Raw genomic sequence first — 14,066 nt, 5'->3', positions numbered from 1 at the left:
TTCACAGTCTTTTAGCTCTTGTGTACATCGGGCAATCCTAAAGCTATGCTAAGACGCTCACATCATGGTGGGGAGAGCACCCAGGTTTACAAGGAAAACACACTTACTGGAAGGTGAGAGAATATTCATGCCAGCCGGAAGGCCAATATTCCACAGTGTCCCTTTCAGCCCTTGAAAATCCATGAGCCACAGGCAAGTCCATCAAGACCACAGCTGACACACAGTTGACAGCAACCTTGTTTGACTGGACAAAAGGCAGTCTGCCAAACACAGGCACCTCACAGTCCAAGGAGACCAGTACAAGTTTGGCTTTGTAGCCACGAGTCTGAGAAGTCACCACCTGGACAGATCCTGGCTGCAAGATCAACTACATTCAGGAACTGCCCAGGTGTCAGCTCCATATCAAGGAAACCCATGTTCCTGGGGCAGGAGCAAGCTGTGTGTGCAGCCAGCTCAGCTCCCTCTCAGACTCAAGGTGCAAGTGACCTTCCCATGTCACAGTGCAGGTCCACACCCAGTAGAGCCAAGAGATCAGAACTGGCTGACTTTTCAGAGTCTCTGTTTCTTTTCAGAGTCTGTGTTTCTCAGAGATATGCAGGCACGCATGCCAAAACCTAGGGGTGTGGCTGTGAGGGCTTCCTGGGACAATGGCATCCCACACATGTGTGGTTCATCCATAGGGCTCCACAGTGTGGGGGGAGGTGACTGCACAGCTAGGGCCTATTTCCTCAGCAAGGGAGCCCGCCCTTTGCTCTGTTTATTCACTGGTTTTTTTGGTCATAAACACAGCTGTGAAGATGGCCTTCTGAGCCCCTCAAAGACCACCCAACTGGGGAAGGGGGTCCAAAGCAGCATGCGACCAGGGTCACAGGAGTCTCCAGCTCAACTACAGAAGGCATGATCACACACGGAAAGGGCTGACATCTCTTCCCCAAGTCTTGGGCACGGACAAGGCGCAAGAATGCAAACTTCACAGTCAATACACGCATCCACCACCCTGCACCAACATCTACCCTGAGCTTACAGGGGTGCCTTGGAGTCTTCCTAATGTAGTCCACCTCCTCAGCAATGCTGCTGCCCTACACCCGAGAAGCTGCAGATTCCATGAGGCATGGTGATTGCGCTGTTGGCAGCACAGGGCTGGCACACAGTGCTAGGGAAGAAGTACTGAGCAGGCATCAGCTCCCCATGTGCCAACAGCGCCCTTTCTCTCTTTTTCCTCCTTTCTGGTTGGCTTGGTCTGTAGAGCAGTACCAGCCAGTGAGAATGCATTCAACATTTAAACTGTGGTGGGTATTGGGTTCAGCAGTTAAAATGCCATGTAGGATGCCTACATCCCATCTTGCAATGCCCAGGTTCAAGTTCCAGCTCACTCCTACTTCCAGAATTCCTTCTATATGCACACTCTGGAAGGTCGTGGTGATGCTCACATACCTGGGCCCCCACCACCCATACAGGAGACCCAGATGAGGGTCCTGACTTCTAGTATTGGCCCGACCTAGTCCCAACTGCTGTAGGAGGAAAAAATTGATACAAGACCTCTCCCTCCCTCCTTCCCTCCCTCCCTCCTTCCCTCCCTCCCTCCTTTCCTCCTCCTCTTCCTGCTCTCTCTCTCTGCATTTCAAATCAAAAGCAATGTAGAAATGAAATTTCATTGGAAAAGAAAAGCAATGGGGTTCCACAGACAAGGACCACATCTGAGATTTCTGTACTTAAAAAATAAGATTTATTTATTTTTATTGGAATCACAGATCTACAGGGAGGAGAAGAAGAGACAGAGACCCCCCCATCTTTTGGTTCTCTCTCCAAATGGCCACAAGGGTCAGAGCCTAGCTGAGCCAAGCTGTGCAGAGCCCCAAGGCTTTGGGCCATCCTCTACTGCTTTCCCCAGCCACAAGTAGAGAGCTGGATCAGAAGTGGAGCAACCGGAGGGCTGCGGGAGAGGACGTCTAGCTTGGATCCCGAACCCAGTCCGCCATGTGCCCATGGCTCATGGCGGGCTGGGCCCGGACATGCCTGGGTGCGGCCTGCTTCCTTCTGGGGTGAGTACGCCGAGGGGGGAGGCCTCCGTGACTGGGCATGTCCGGGACCCACCCAACACCCTCATTGGGTGGTGGGTGAACGGGATTGGGGAGGGGCGCAACCTCGGGCCTGCAGGATTTAACCTCCGGCTGCCAGAGGCGAGCCGAGGGCTGCGGGAGAGGACGTCTAGCTTGGATCCCGAACCCAGTCCGCCATGTGCCCATGGCTCATGGCGGGCTGGGCCCGGACATGCCTGGGTGCGGCCTGCTTCCTTCTGGGGTGAGTACGCCAAGGGGGGAGGCCTCCGTGACTGGGCACGTCCGGGACCCACCCAACACCCTCATTGGGTGGTGGGTGAACGGGATTGGGGAGGGGCGCAACCTCGGGCCTGCAGGATTTAACCTCCGGCTGCCAGAGGCGAGCCGAGGGCTGCGGGAGAGGACGTCTAGCTTGGATCCCGAACCCAGTCCGCCATGTGCCCATGGCTCATGGCGGGCTGGGCCCGGACATGCCTGGGTGCGGCCTGCTTCCTTCTGGGGTGAGTACGCCGAGGGGGGAGGCCTCCGTGACTGGGCATGTCCGGGACCCACCCAACACCCTCATTGGGTGGTGGGTGAACGGGATTGGGGAGGGGCGCAACCTCGGGCCTGCAGGATTTAACCTCCGGCTGCCAGAGGCGAGCCGAGGGCTGCGGGAGAGGACGTCTAGCTTGGATCCCGAACCCAGTCCGCCATGTGCCCATGGCTCATGGCGGGCTGGGCCCGGACATGCCTGGGTGCGGCCTGCTTCCTTCTGGGGTGAGTACGCCGAGGGGGGAGGCCTCCGTGACTGGGCATGTCCGGGACCCACCCAACACCCTCATTGGGTGGTGGGTGAACGGGATTGGGGAGGGGCGCAACCTCGGGCCTGCAGGATTTAACCTCCGGCTGCCAGAGGCGAGCCGAGGGCTGCGGGAGAGGACGTCTAGCTCGGATCCCGAACCCAGTCCGCCATGTGCCCATGGCTCATGGCGGGCTGGGCCCGGGCAGGCTGTGCCTGCTGGCCGCCCGGCCGGGGAGCTCTGGGGTATTGGACATCTGAATCGCTGCTGAGATAGCTCTAGAGTGACCCCACTGTTTCTGGGATCTGAGTCAATCCTAAAGATTCCCAATGCCAGTAACTCTTCCTTTGAAGAACTTCCAATCCCTTAATAATGCTGAGCTTTGAACACCTATCAAGTAAAAGATAAGCTCCGGCTTGTGTAGCAGGCTGGCACCTAATGGTCCTCGGAGCAACCACGTGCAGGTGCGTGATTTACGGCTAGGAACGGTCCCAATCTGGGATGCCACAGCTGGGATGAGGTTCCCACCAAGGGGTGTATGTGCTGGAATGGGGGCTGCGTTCTATCTAGGAAACAGTTGCAGTCACCCGAGGCACTAGTGTGGCCTGGGATTGGATGCACCAGGCCGGTTCAGATCCCAGCACCATCTGGTGTTATGGAGAAACAGGGTAGATGTGGGACTGACTAGGCTGGGTCTCAATCCCCTTCTGAGCCATGTGTGAGCTGTATGTGGGTATGGACGAGCCATGGCTGGGCTGAAACATCCAACAACAAGAGTCAGAATGGGGTGAAAGCCAGCCAGGAAAAGCCACTGTTCCTGCTAGGACAGGAGGTGAACTGAGTAGGGTTGGCTCAAGAACCCCCTGGCAAGCGCAAAATCTGGCATTGGGAGGGGTTCTGATGGAGGAGCCTGGGCAACTCCTCTGGCAGGACACAGTCCCTGCAGGTAAGCGCGAGAAGCATGATTGGAAACAGCCCAGAATAGGCCATGGAAAGTTTCCCACTGGCATGCATTCGGCATGGGTCAGGAGCAGGCCAGGCTGAATCAGTTCATGTCATCCTCTGGCAAATCCGATCACCAGAACAGAGTGTGGAATGGGCCGGGTTTGGTTGCGACAAAACCAGTACACATTCTGGAATGCCAGGGCGTGGTTGCCTGTACTGGATATGAATGCAGCACCCATCCAGCACACGTGAGATCCAGGAAGGGAGGGGCAGAGCTGGCGGGGGGGGTTAAGGGGCTGGTCCCCTCGCTGGACAACCACTCCCACTGGAGAGTGTTGGCTGGGATAGAGACAGACACGACTAAGCAAGGCTACAACACCTGTGCGCTGCATGTGGACAAGATCAGGGCCACAGCATCAGCTGGCAGAAGCTGGCACTGGGGACTAATTCTGTCGAGTCAAATCACAGGACCACCTAAAGAGTGCATAAACCGGGACAGAGAGACCTGGGAGGGAAAAAGTGGGTTCCCCCTTCTTGGGTCACTATTCCCGTGGGAGGGCATGAAAACTAGGACGGGGGCTGGGATGGCTAGACAGAGGCACTCAACAACATCTGTGAGGGCTGGATGGTTGAGTCGATTAGATAGAACTAAGCTTTAATACCCATTGACAAGTACCAGAGCCAAATGGGATGGGGGACAGACTGGTCTTCTGCTACACAAATTGGCAAACCAGGGTAGGGGGCAGGCTTGGTGGGGGTTATTGTGGGTCGCCCCGACTAGGCTGCAGCTCCCACTGGTTGATGTAAGGGCCGAACCAGACTGGACTGCAACACCCATTGGTTCCAGTGCAACTCGGGACTGAAAACAGAACCAACACAGCAATTGCAACCACCAGCTGACCAGGGTGATGGACTGTGCCGGGCCCTGTGCTTGCTAGAACATACAAGAATCTGGTCTGGGAATACCTCAAAGTATCTTTGGAGATCTCCCCACTTGAACTGCTGGACTCAGAATTCTAACCAAGAAAAGACAGAAGACAGAATAGGACAATCATTCATCTCAGCTACATGTTGGCAGCGAAATATGGGACAAATGGAGACTTCATGATGGACCATATCAATCAGTGGACCACCTCATCGAGCGAAACTGGCAGTGACTCATAACTGGAGAACTATTAACTCCACTTGAGCACATATCTCAGAGCATGCCCCACATCCGGGACTTGGGGTGGGCGGGAAACCGGGTGGGGCTTCTCCCTCAATATCCCCTTTTACCTCAGATACATGATGGAAACAATATGGACATAATAGCATTGCCCACCTCCCTATCCCCCTGAACCTTTTTTTTTTTTTTTTCCTTCAACTATAGTTAACTATGTAAAGATTGTCAACAACAATACAATAAAATGGATTATAAAAAAAAAAAAAAAAAAAAAAGAAGTGGAGCAACCAGGACATGAATTAGCACCCATATTTTTTATGCCACTGCTTACTGGCAGAGGATTAGTCAGCTGAGCTATCACATTGGCCCCAGGGCTTTCTGCATTTTTCAACTTACAAAGCACAGTCTGGTCTGAGGGTAACCCTAAGAGGCTGACGAAGTGATGCTTGTGTTCATGCTCTGGGGCCACTAGTCCCCTATCGGACAGGTAAAGATACTGAGACAAGGCCTCACTGATGGACAGACCAGGAACTGCTTGAGAACAGAGGATTTCTCAAGTGGGCCAGTGCAAGAACGAGCCAAGCGACAGCCCAAGGCCTTCAGATTTAAGATCACAAAACTCAGTCGCTTTTGCAGGCTCTGTGACAGGAAATATATTTTTAATGAGGAAATTGGAGCTAATAAGTAACAGCTGTGCTGTTACTGAGTGACAGAGTATTAAAAGCAGATTATTAACAAAAAAATGTAGCAGCTCGGAAAACTAACCTTGTCACACTCTCTCATTCCTTTCTCATTATACACAGCCTTTTTTTAAAGTTGTATTTCTTTTGGGGAGGGGAAGTGGAGAGAGAGCAAGCAAGCAAACTTCCACCCAGTACTTCACTTCCCAAATGTCTCCAGGGCTGGGTCCAGGAACCAGAAACTCAATCCTGGTCTCCCACATGGTGGCAGGAACCCAAGCACTGCTGCTGCCTCCAGGGATGCTCAGCAGCAGGAAGCTGGGCTCAGGAAGGGAACCAGGGCTGTGCCAAGGCTTGCAAGTGCTAGTGCTTATGCACAACCAAGTCCGCTTTTCAGGATAAGTCCGCAACAAAGCCAGAATACTGGACGTAGTGAGGTACCTAGGAGGTCCTCTTCTTCCAGCAGGGTAGCAACGGGAGGGGGAGAGAACAAGAAGCGAAACGTCTCCTACCATGGTGGCAGGATGGGGGCTGCAAGGGAAGGGGAACAGCGCAAGACGAAGGAGAATGGAGGAGAGCCAGGCGGGGAAGCCACACACTCAGGGGAAGAGACAGGAAGTGGATAGGAGGATGGCCGTGAGAGATTGGTAGAGCTGCAGGGAATTGGCAGGTGGGTGGAGATTAGGGGGAGGGGCCACAAGAGATTGGTGGGTGGGATTGTCAGCCAAGAGGTTATAGCAGATTGGTGGAAGGGGGGGGGTGGGCTTGCAAGGTTGTAGCAGATTGATGAACAACCTGAACAGTGCGAAAATTTGCAAGCCATGGGAAGGTTAAGCGGGAAGTGGTACTGGGTCCAAAATGGTGGGTCCTTCCAGGTCAATGTTCAAGTCTCTCCTTACAGCAAGCATCCGAGCTGTTCCACCAGCAGAACACTGGCTACGCTACACAGTCTTCAAGTTGGTGTTTCTACAAATGCACCTGGTCAACCCCTTACACAGAACATGCTTACAACGTGCTCCACAATTCACTAGCCTTGTACTCAAACTTCCCTCTGCAACTGAAAAACACAGAGAACAGCAACAGCATCCTAAGGCAAAGGAGGGTGAACGAGGTCAGTGAGACGCATCCGCAAAGGTGGCCAGCATCACCAACAAACATGCGTGCTGACACCCCACATGGTTGTGTTCTTCCATCCATGTTAGCATGGCAACAGGTACACTCAGTGCCATCCTATTCTACCCATACCAGCACATCCACAGGTGCACCCAGATACAGCTACAGGTGCTGTGACAGGCTTCCACCTGGAAACCCACTGATGGATCCTCCCAGAAACCCCACTTCTCTGACAGCAAAAGTGGTTGCCTTCAATCAGTCTCTCTAGCCTGTACCTGCTGACTAAAGACACAGGATGAACACCTGGGATGTTTCCACAACAACAGCAAACCAATGCCATGCAAGAGATGCAATAAGTTATACCTGCATGGCTAAAGCAATAACCGACTGTGGGGAGACTATGTAGGAGAAAGGAAGAGGGGAGAACAAGTACAATTGCATACTAACACAGCTCCTTGTGGCTCAGCTGCTCTGTGCCACTGCCCAGGCACAGAGAAAGGCACTCACCTGGGTATTGCACAGCTTGTACTGCCGGTAGGAGCCGACGCAGGAGATCGCCATGGAGCGTGGAGGCTGGGGCAAGCTCTGAGCCACACCAGGAGCCCCTGCACCATGGCTGCCACTGCTCCTCTCTGGGCTCTGGAACAGACTGGAGGCCACAGGGAAGCCCTGGTCATGGGTCAGAGGCAGCTGGTAGCTGGAAGCCTTGGCCTCCTGCAGCCCAGAGCGAGGGCCATGGTCACCATGGCCACCAGAACCATGATGGGAGAGCCGCTGGGCTGCAGGGCCATAACCAGTCCTGGGAACGGGTACATCCTGGGCCCTGGCCTGCCGGGATGGGGGTCTCTGCCTCCGCAGCCTCTGCAGAGTGTGTGCGGAGTCTGTCTGCAGCGGGAAGATGTATGGGGCTTTGCCATAGCCGTACCGTCCAGGGCCAATGGCGCCCTGCGTCCTGCCCCTGGGGAGAGAAACATACAATCATGTAGTGTTCCTGGGAAATCAGAAGCTCCAAAGACAAGGCAGAGGAGACCAAGAGCAGGACCAGAGGCTTAGGAAGCCGGTGGTGGGCCTGGGAGGGAGAAGGTACAGAATAGGGATGGGGAGGTAGCGGAAGGAGAAAAGGAGATTCTGAGAAACACAAAAGTAAATTTGCTATTTCAGCCACACACACTTGCCCACTGGCTTTTTTTTTTTTTCTGATATTTTCCTCATTTCACATGAAACTTCAGACCTGGCCTTCATCATTCAGGGCATGGCAGGGGTGCTCTGGACTGCTTCATCATTCAGGGTAGGGCAGGGGTGCTCTGGATTGGCCCATCACACAGAGTGCAGTGGGGGTGGGCCCTAGAAGGGTTTCACAGGCAAAGGGTCTGAGAGTTGGGAAGCATGAATTCTAACAGTCACCTGACTCTCGCCTGTTGAGTGAAGTGACCACCAAGGTCTCTGCAACTCTCCGACTCTCAGCTCCTATAGTCATTCATTTTAACACATTCACATACTTGGAACTGTGCCCACTGGTTTCTCCAGGAAGGCCCTATTTGCATATGCACATTAATATCAAAGTCAAGGAGAAAAGACTGATGACTAACCTCACCAAGAAACTCTTCGTCTGACACAAGTACAACTAATTACCACTCTTAACGCTCACTGCACCTCCGTTCTCAGCTGATATGGCTTGGAAGCAAATCACGCCACCATGCATGTTCTGCCTTGAGGATTTCTCAGTCAATCCTGGCAACACTTCAGGGCTCTGTCAATAACGGGGACTCTGAAATGCAGTGCAGTTCATCCTACCCAGGCACCTGTGGGACTCTGTCATGATGTCACAGATATGCCAAAGAAGGAATTCCTGCAAATGTAAGACCTGAAAACCCAGAAGAAATCCTAGGGTGCAGCAGAGGGGAGAGGGGAAGGCAGCCTGCTGAAGGGAGGGGCTTCCCAGCCTCCCACTGCACAGCAGCTCAATTCCCCCACCCAGGCCAACCTGGGGATCCTGGCTCAGAGGGCTGGGGCTCCAAGTTCCACACAAGCTGCACCCATACAGTCCAAAGGCAGAAAGAAAACTCATGTCCATCAGGGCCCATCTGTAGAGGTGGTCACTACAGAGCCGTCCAAGATGGAAGCTGCCAAATACACAAGCGCTCCAAGTGAATGAGCTCAGACACAGCCCCTGTGAGTCCATTGGTAACAACGGCCCACAACAGAGACGGGAGAGTAGGCAGGGGGAGGAGTGACTGCCAAGGGCACGCGGTCTCTTTTGGAAAAAGAGGAACATGCTCTATAAATAGAGAGTGGTGATGGACACACAACCTCTGAAATGCCTTCCTGGGATATGCCCTCAGCAATGCAAGCACAGGATCTATAAATCGGATCTCAATAAAACTAATGTTTTGGTTAAACAAGAATACAAGAAACTGTCATGCCATCTGCTTACAAGGACATTATGGAAACCAGGCTGGTGCTGACAATGGGGCTGAATCTGAAGCAGATTATTTTCTTTTATTGAAGATGTATTGTGGCCTGCTGAGTCAGTAACGTGGCACGAAGAAGGATCTGGGGATGAGGCATCGACACGGAGACCAGAGATGGTGGAAATGTCTCTCTCTGGCCTCTCTCGAGGCCTGCTTTTATTGCCTCCATTCTTGACCTCTCAACTAGTTCTTGTTTACGCTTTAGCCCACACTCTCAATATTGGATACAGCTGAGTTCCATTAGACCAGGTGCTTTCAGCCCCAAGCCCATTACCTGTAGTGCTCAGTTTAGCGAGTGCTAACCAACTCCTTAGCCCACAACAAAGATGTACTTGTTTATTTGAAAGAGTTATACAGAGAGGGAGAGGCAAAGACAGATCTTCCATCTGCCTGCTTATTTCTCCCAAATGGCTGCAATGGTCAGCATGAGGCCACCGGGCTCAAGCCAGGAGCCAGGCGCCTGGAGTCTCCTCTGGGTCCCCCACATGGGTGCAGAGGCTCAAGTACTTGGGGCATCTTCTGCTAATTTCCCAGGTGCATCAGGGAGCTGGATGGGAAGTGGAGCAGCCAGGGCTCAAGTCAGCGTCCACATGGGATGCAGGCATCGCAGGTGGCAGACAAACCTGTCAGGCCCCAGCACCAGTCCCTTGAAGCAGACTGTACCATTTGTTCTCCACCATCTGCTGCAGCCACACCCAGTAAACCTTTTAGGAGTTGAGGGCTTTCATGTGTCATTTTTCCAGGTCAGACACACAGGCAAATGCATGGTCCCACCCTGATGAGTGGCTCAGTGATAAGAACCTCCAGTCGACAGGGAGGCCTCCAGAAGGACCTGGTGCTACAGTGGGTGTCAGAATCTCCTGGAACATACTCTACTGGGAGCTGGGGTGGGACCTGGGAACTGGTATTTCTAGCAGGCTCCTGGGTGATATGGAACACAGGTTGACAGCTGCTGCTCCAACACTCTCCTGAGGCCCTGAGGGCAAGGTCACTGCTCTGGAGCCAGCAGGAACCTCCTTCCCAGCAGCACTGGCTGCACTCAGACTTTGTCATCAAAGCAGGGAGTCATAAAGAGGTCAAGGGTGCTCAAGACGGGTGGGCAGAGCCCAGAGTCACTCAGGCTGCATGCAGGGCAGGGGCTTGCTCTGGGGTCCCGGTTGAGAGGAAGGGGCGAGATGAGAGCCCAGTTCCCAGAACCAAGGCTGTATAGATGCTGGAGACACCCCACTTTGCTTCCACTTTGTTCCCCTGACAGTCGCAGTCAGGGCTCTGTGGCAGTCAGGTGGTAAGGTGTTCTGTCTCTGCTGTGCTAACCGGAGCCACACATAGGCCACAGCAGCTGACACAGGAGGGCAGCCCAAGAGCCACTTGGGACAGGAGCCCAGCAGGGCAGGGAGGTGGGCAAAAATTCAGGCATCCTGTGGTCTCACAGCTGTACTCACATATCCCGCAGTCACATGTCCCATGTGGTCAACTGTCCTGCGGTGACACAGCATGTGGTAAGGTGTCTTGAGGTAAGGTGTCTTGTGGTCAGTTGTGTTGTAGTCACATGCTGTGTGTTCACACATCCTGTGATCAGGTGTCCTGTGGTCAGCTGTGCTGTGGTCACACCTATAGCCTCATGTGCTGTGGTCACACATCCTGTGGTTCAGGCAGACTGTGGTCTCACAGACTGTGGTGATGTACCCTGTGGTCTTGTGTCTTGTGGTCAGCCATGCTGTGGTCACACGTCCTGTGGTCAGGCAGCCTGTGGTCACACGTCCTGTGGTCTCATGCCCTGTGGTCTCATATCCTGTTTTCTTGCCCAGCAGGAGTGACTCCACATTGTTTCCTTGCTGGAGCTGGGTATGACTGACCCCTAGACAGCCGTTGCCCTCCCTGGAATTCCCGTTGCTTTAGAGGAATAGTTGTATGGCCAGGAGCCAATCCCCCACAGGGCACAGGCCTGGGAGATGGAAGGGTGCTCATTATGGACAGAGCAGGCAGGACGGGAGCAGGTGCAAGTCCCGGTACTGTGTCAAGATGGAGTCATCTGGTACCAGCAGGCAGTGCCCACAGATGTAAAGGCCCCTCAGCCATGTGCACGCTGCACTGTTGTCATGCATCAGAACTGAACTCTGCAGGCCACTCTCTGGGGACAAACCCACCTGCTTGGCCAGCTTCAGCACTGAGGCCTGCCCGGGGCCTAGGGAAGCTGAGCTCAGCTGTATCCCCACCCAGGACACAGAGCGATCCCTTTAGATGTAGCGGAAGCAAGATAGAACTCACTCCACAAACAGTACCAAAAGCATCCTCTAAAGCAGCTTGTTCGGACACTTGAAAACCACCAAGGACTAGGGAGTGTGTCCTGAGAAACCTTACTCCTTCTTAAGAGAGTAGATGGCACAGAGTGGGGGGCACAACTATCCTGCATGCAGCCCAGGGGCAGCGGGCAGGACCTGAGCAGGATGCCTGGAGGACCTAGCACCTCACACTCACCCCAGCAAGCCCCTTCTTCTCCCCCTGGGGTGCTGGAAGAATCCTGAGGATGATGAGGCTCAAAGCACGGAAAGAAAGAAGCTGTCAGTTAGAGAAGCTGTGTCAGGTGCCAAGGTCCGGATAAAGGGGGTTGCCATGTATGAGTGCAGCGTTAGCAGAACCCCAGCCACCTCTCCAGGCAAAGACAGAGCAGAAGGGGACTGCGAGACCTTCGGCCATGTAGGACTAGAGGCCAGGAACAGAGGGAGCCTGCTGTGTTGATGGGGGAGCCCCTGTTCCATACAGAACCTGACCAGGCCAAGAGGGAAGGTGTAATCCAGGAGCAGCTATTCCAACCCCAAGGGTCTCTAATGTCCTGTGAGGTTACAGAATCCACAGCCCTTGTGGCCTGGGGTCCCAGCTCATCCTCAGAGAGGAGGCGAGTCCTAAAGAAAGGCAACAGAGAGAGGCCTGCAGACCAAGCTAAACTATGGAAAATACACAGCACTGTGTGATCTGTGTGGTAGATGCATCATCCAAGCATTCTTGAGGTGGGACAAGGACTGAAATGGAGGTTCGACTCAGACATTGGGGTGTGAGGAAGCTGTTGAGAAGGATGGGCCAACTGTGGGCACACTAATAAAAAAAAGATGCTACAGGCACTAAGTGGAATATTCAGTATGTTCCTATTTGTTTCTTTTTAATTTGATTTTTTTTATTTGATATTTGAAGGGCATAGTTACAGAAAGGGAGAAAGGAAGAAAGAAATATCTTCTATATTCTACTCCACTTCCCAAATGGCTGCAATGGACAGGACTGGACCAGGCCAAAACCAGGAGCCAAGAGCTTCTTCCAGGTCTTCCATGTGGGTTCAGGGGGCCCAGGTACCTGGGTCATTCTCTGCTGCTCTCCCAGGTGCCTTAGCAGGGAAGCAGATTGAAAGTGGAGCATCCAGGACTCCAACCAGTGCCCATATGGGATGCCAGCACTTCAGGCAAAGGCATTATGTGCTATACCACAGTTACAGCCCCTTTTTTTTATTTTGTTTTAAAATAAAAACAAATGGGGAAGGGGGACCTTGTGTTGTGGAATAGGCTCCTCCTATTGCCCTGGCATCCCGTATGGGTGCTGGCTAGAATCTCAGCTGCTCCACTTGCAATCTGGTTCCCCAATGATGCACCTGGGAAAGCAGCAGAAGCTGGCCCAAGTGCTGGGCTCCTGCATACATTTGGGAGTCCCAGCTAAGGCTCCTGGCTTCTGGGTTCAGGCTGACCCACTCATACTTCTTGCGGTCATTTGGGAAGTAGCTCAGCAGATGGAAGATCTCTGTCTCTCCTCTATAACCCTGCCTTTCAAATAAACAAATCTTTTTTAAAAAATTAAAAGGCAGGGGTGTCAGCATGTACAGCAAGTTAAGCCACCACCTGTGACACCAGCACCCATATCATAGCACCAGTATGAGTCCCAGCTGCTCCACTTCCAAACCAGCTCTCTGCTAATGCACCTGGGAAGGCAACAGCACAGATGGCTCCAGGCCTGTGCCACCCACATGGGAGACCCAGATGGAGACAATCATTGCGACCATCTGGGGAGTGAACCAGAAAGTGGAAGATTTACTTCTGCCTTTCTTCATCATACCGCCTTTCAGATAAATGCATCCTTTTTTTTTTAAATAAAGAGAAGAAATGGGAAAAATACAGAGATCCACAGCTCCATGGACATATAGGGAGACCCTGTGAACAGATACAAGTAGAACTCTTGGCACTGAGAGCTCCAGCTGGCAGGCCCAGCCAGGTGCACTGGAGGTGGACCTGCCTGCCCTCCTGTCTTTGACTCAAAGTGAAGACAGTGAGTTGTTGAGTTTTCAAGGCAAGAAAAGTGATATGGTACATTTACAGAAAGAGAGAGATTTTCCATTGACTCCCTATCAAATAACTATAATGGCCAGAGCTGGGCCGGTTCAAAGCTGGGAGTCAGGAGCTGCCTTCAAGTCTCCGCCTTGGGTGTAGTGGTCCAAGCACTTGGGTCATCTTCTCTGTTTTCCCAGGTGCATTAGCAGGGAGCTGGGTTGAAAATGACTCAAACTGACTCTCATAAGTGAAAACACAGAAGATGGAAACCAAGTTGACCAAGGTGAGACACACACACACACACACTTGGGGCTGAGTATCAAATCAACGCAGCTCCAGGGGTTAGAGGACCCCAAGGTCACAGAAAAGTACATAAACAGATCCAAAAAGACTCAAACGAGCAAGGGCCTGGTAAAGTTCCCTGCCCAGAAGTAAGCTACCTGGAACTGAACACCGGGGTTAAGCAGTCCACAGGGAAAAGCAGGCAGTGATGCCCTCTGTAGTGACCAGCATGGCTGACAGCAACCTCACCAGCCAAGAAACCAG

The 14,066-nt window shown here is 53.0% G+C and overlaps 1 protein-coding gene across 1 annotated transcript in view; it reads right to left on the bottom strand.

Annotated features, from left to right (window-relative positions):
- The window catches only part of THSD4 (thrombospondin type 1 domain containing 4), a 369,969-nt gene that overhangs the window by 288,356 nt on the left and 67,547 nt on the right, over window positions 1–14,066 (bottom strand). Inside the window, exon 5 of the mRNA XM_058665429.1 lies at window positions 7,250–7,700. Within this exon, the coding sequence (XP_058521412.1) occupies window positions 7,250–7,700 (451 nt within the window). The remainder of the gene's footprint in view (window positions 1–7,249; window positions 7,701–14,066) is intronic.

Source organism: Ochotona princeps, chromosome 6 (assembly GCF_030435755.1).
Source record: "Ochotona princeps isolate mOchPri1 chromosome 6, mOchPri1.hap1, whole genome shotgun sequence".
NCBI classification, from domain to species: domain Eukaryota; kingdom Metazoa; phylum Chordata; class Mammalia; order Lagomorpha; family Ochotonidae; genus Ochotona; species Ochotona princeps.
The sequence above is the reverse complement of the archived record's forward strand: the minus strand, read 5'-3'. Positions and strand labels throughout refer to the sequence as shown.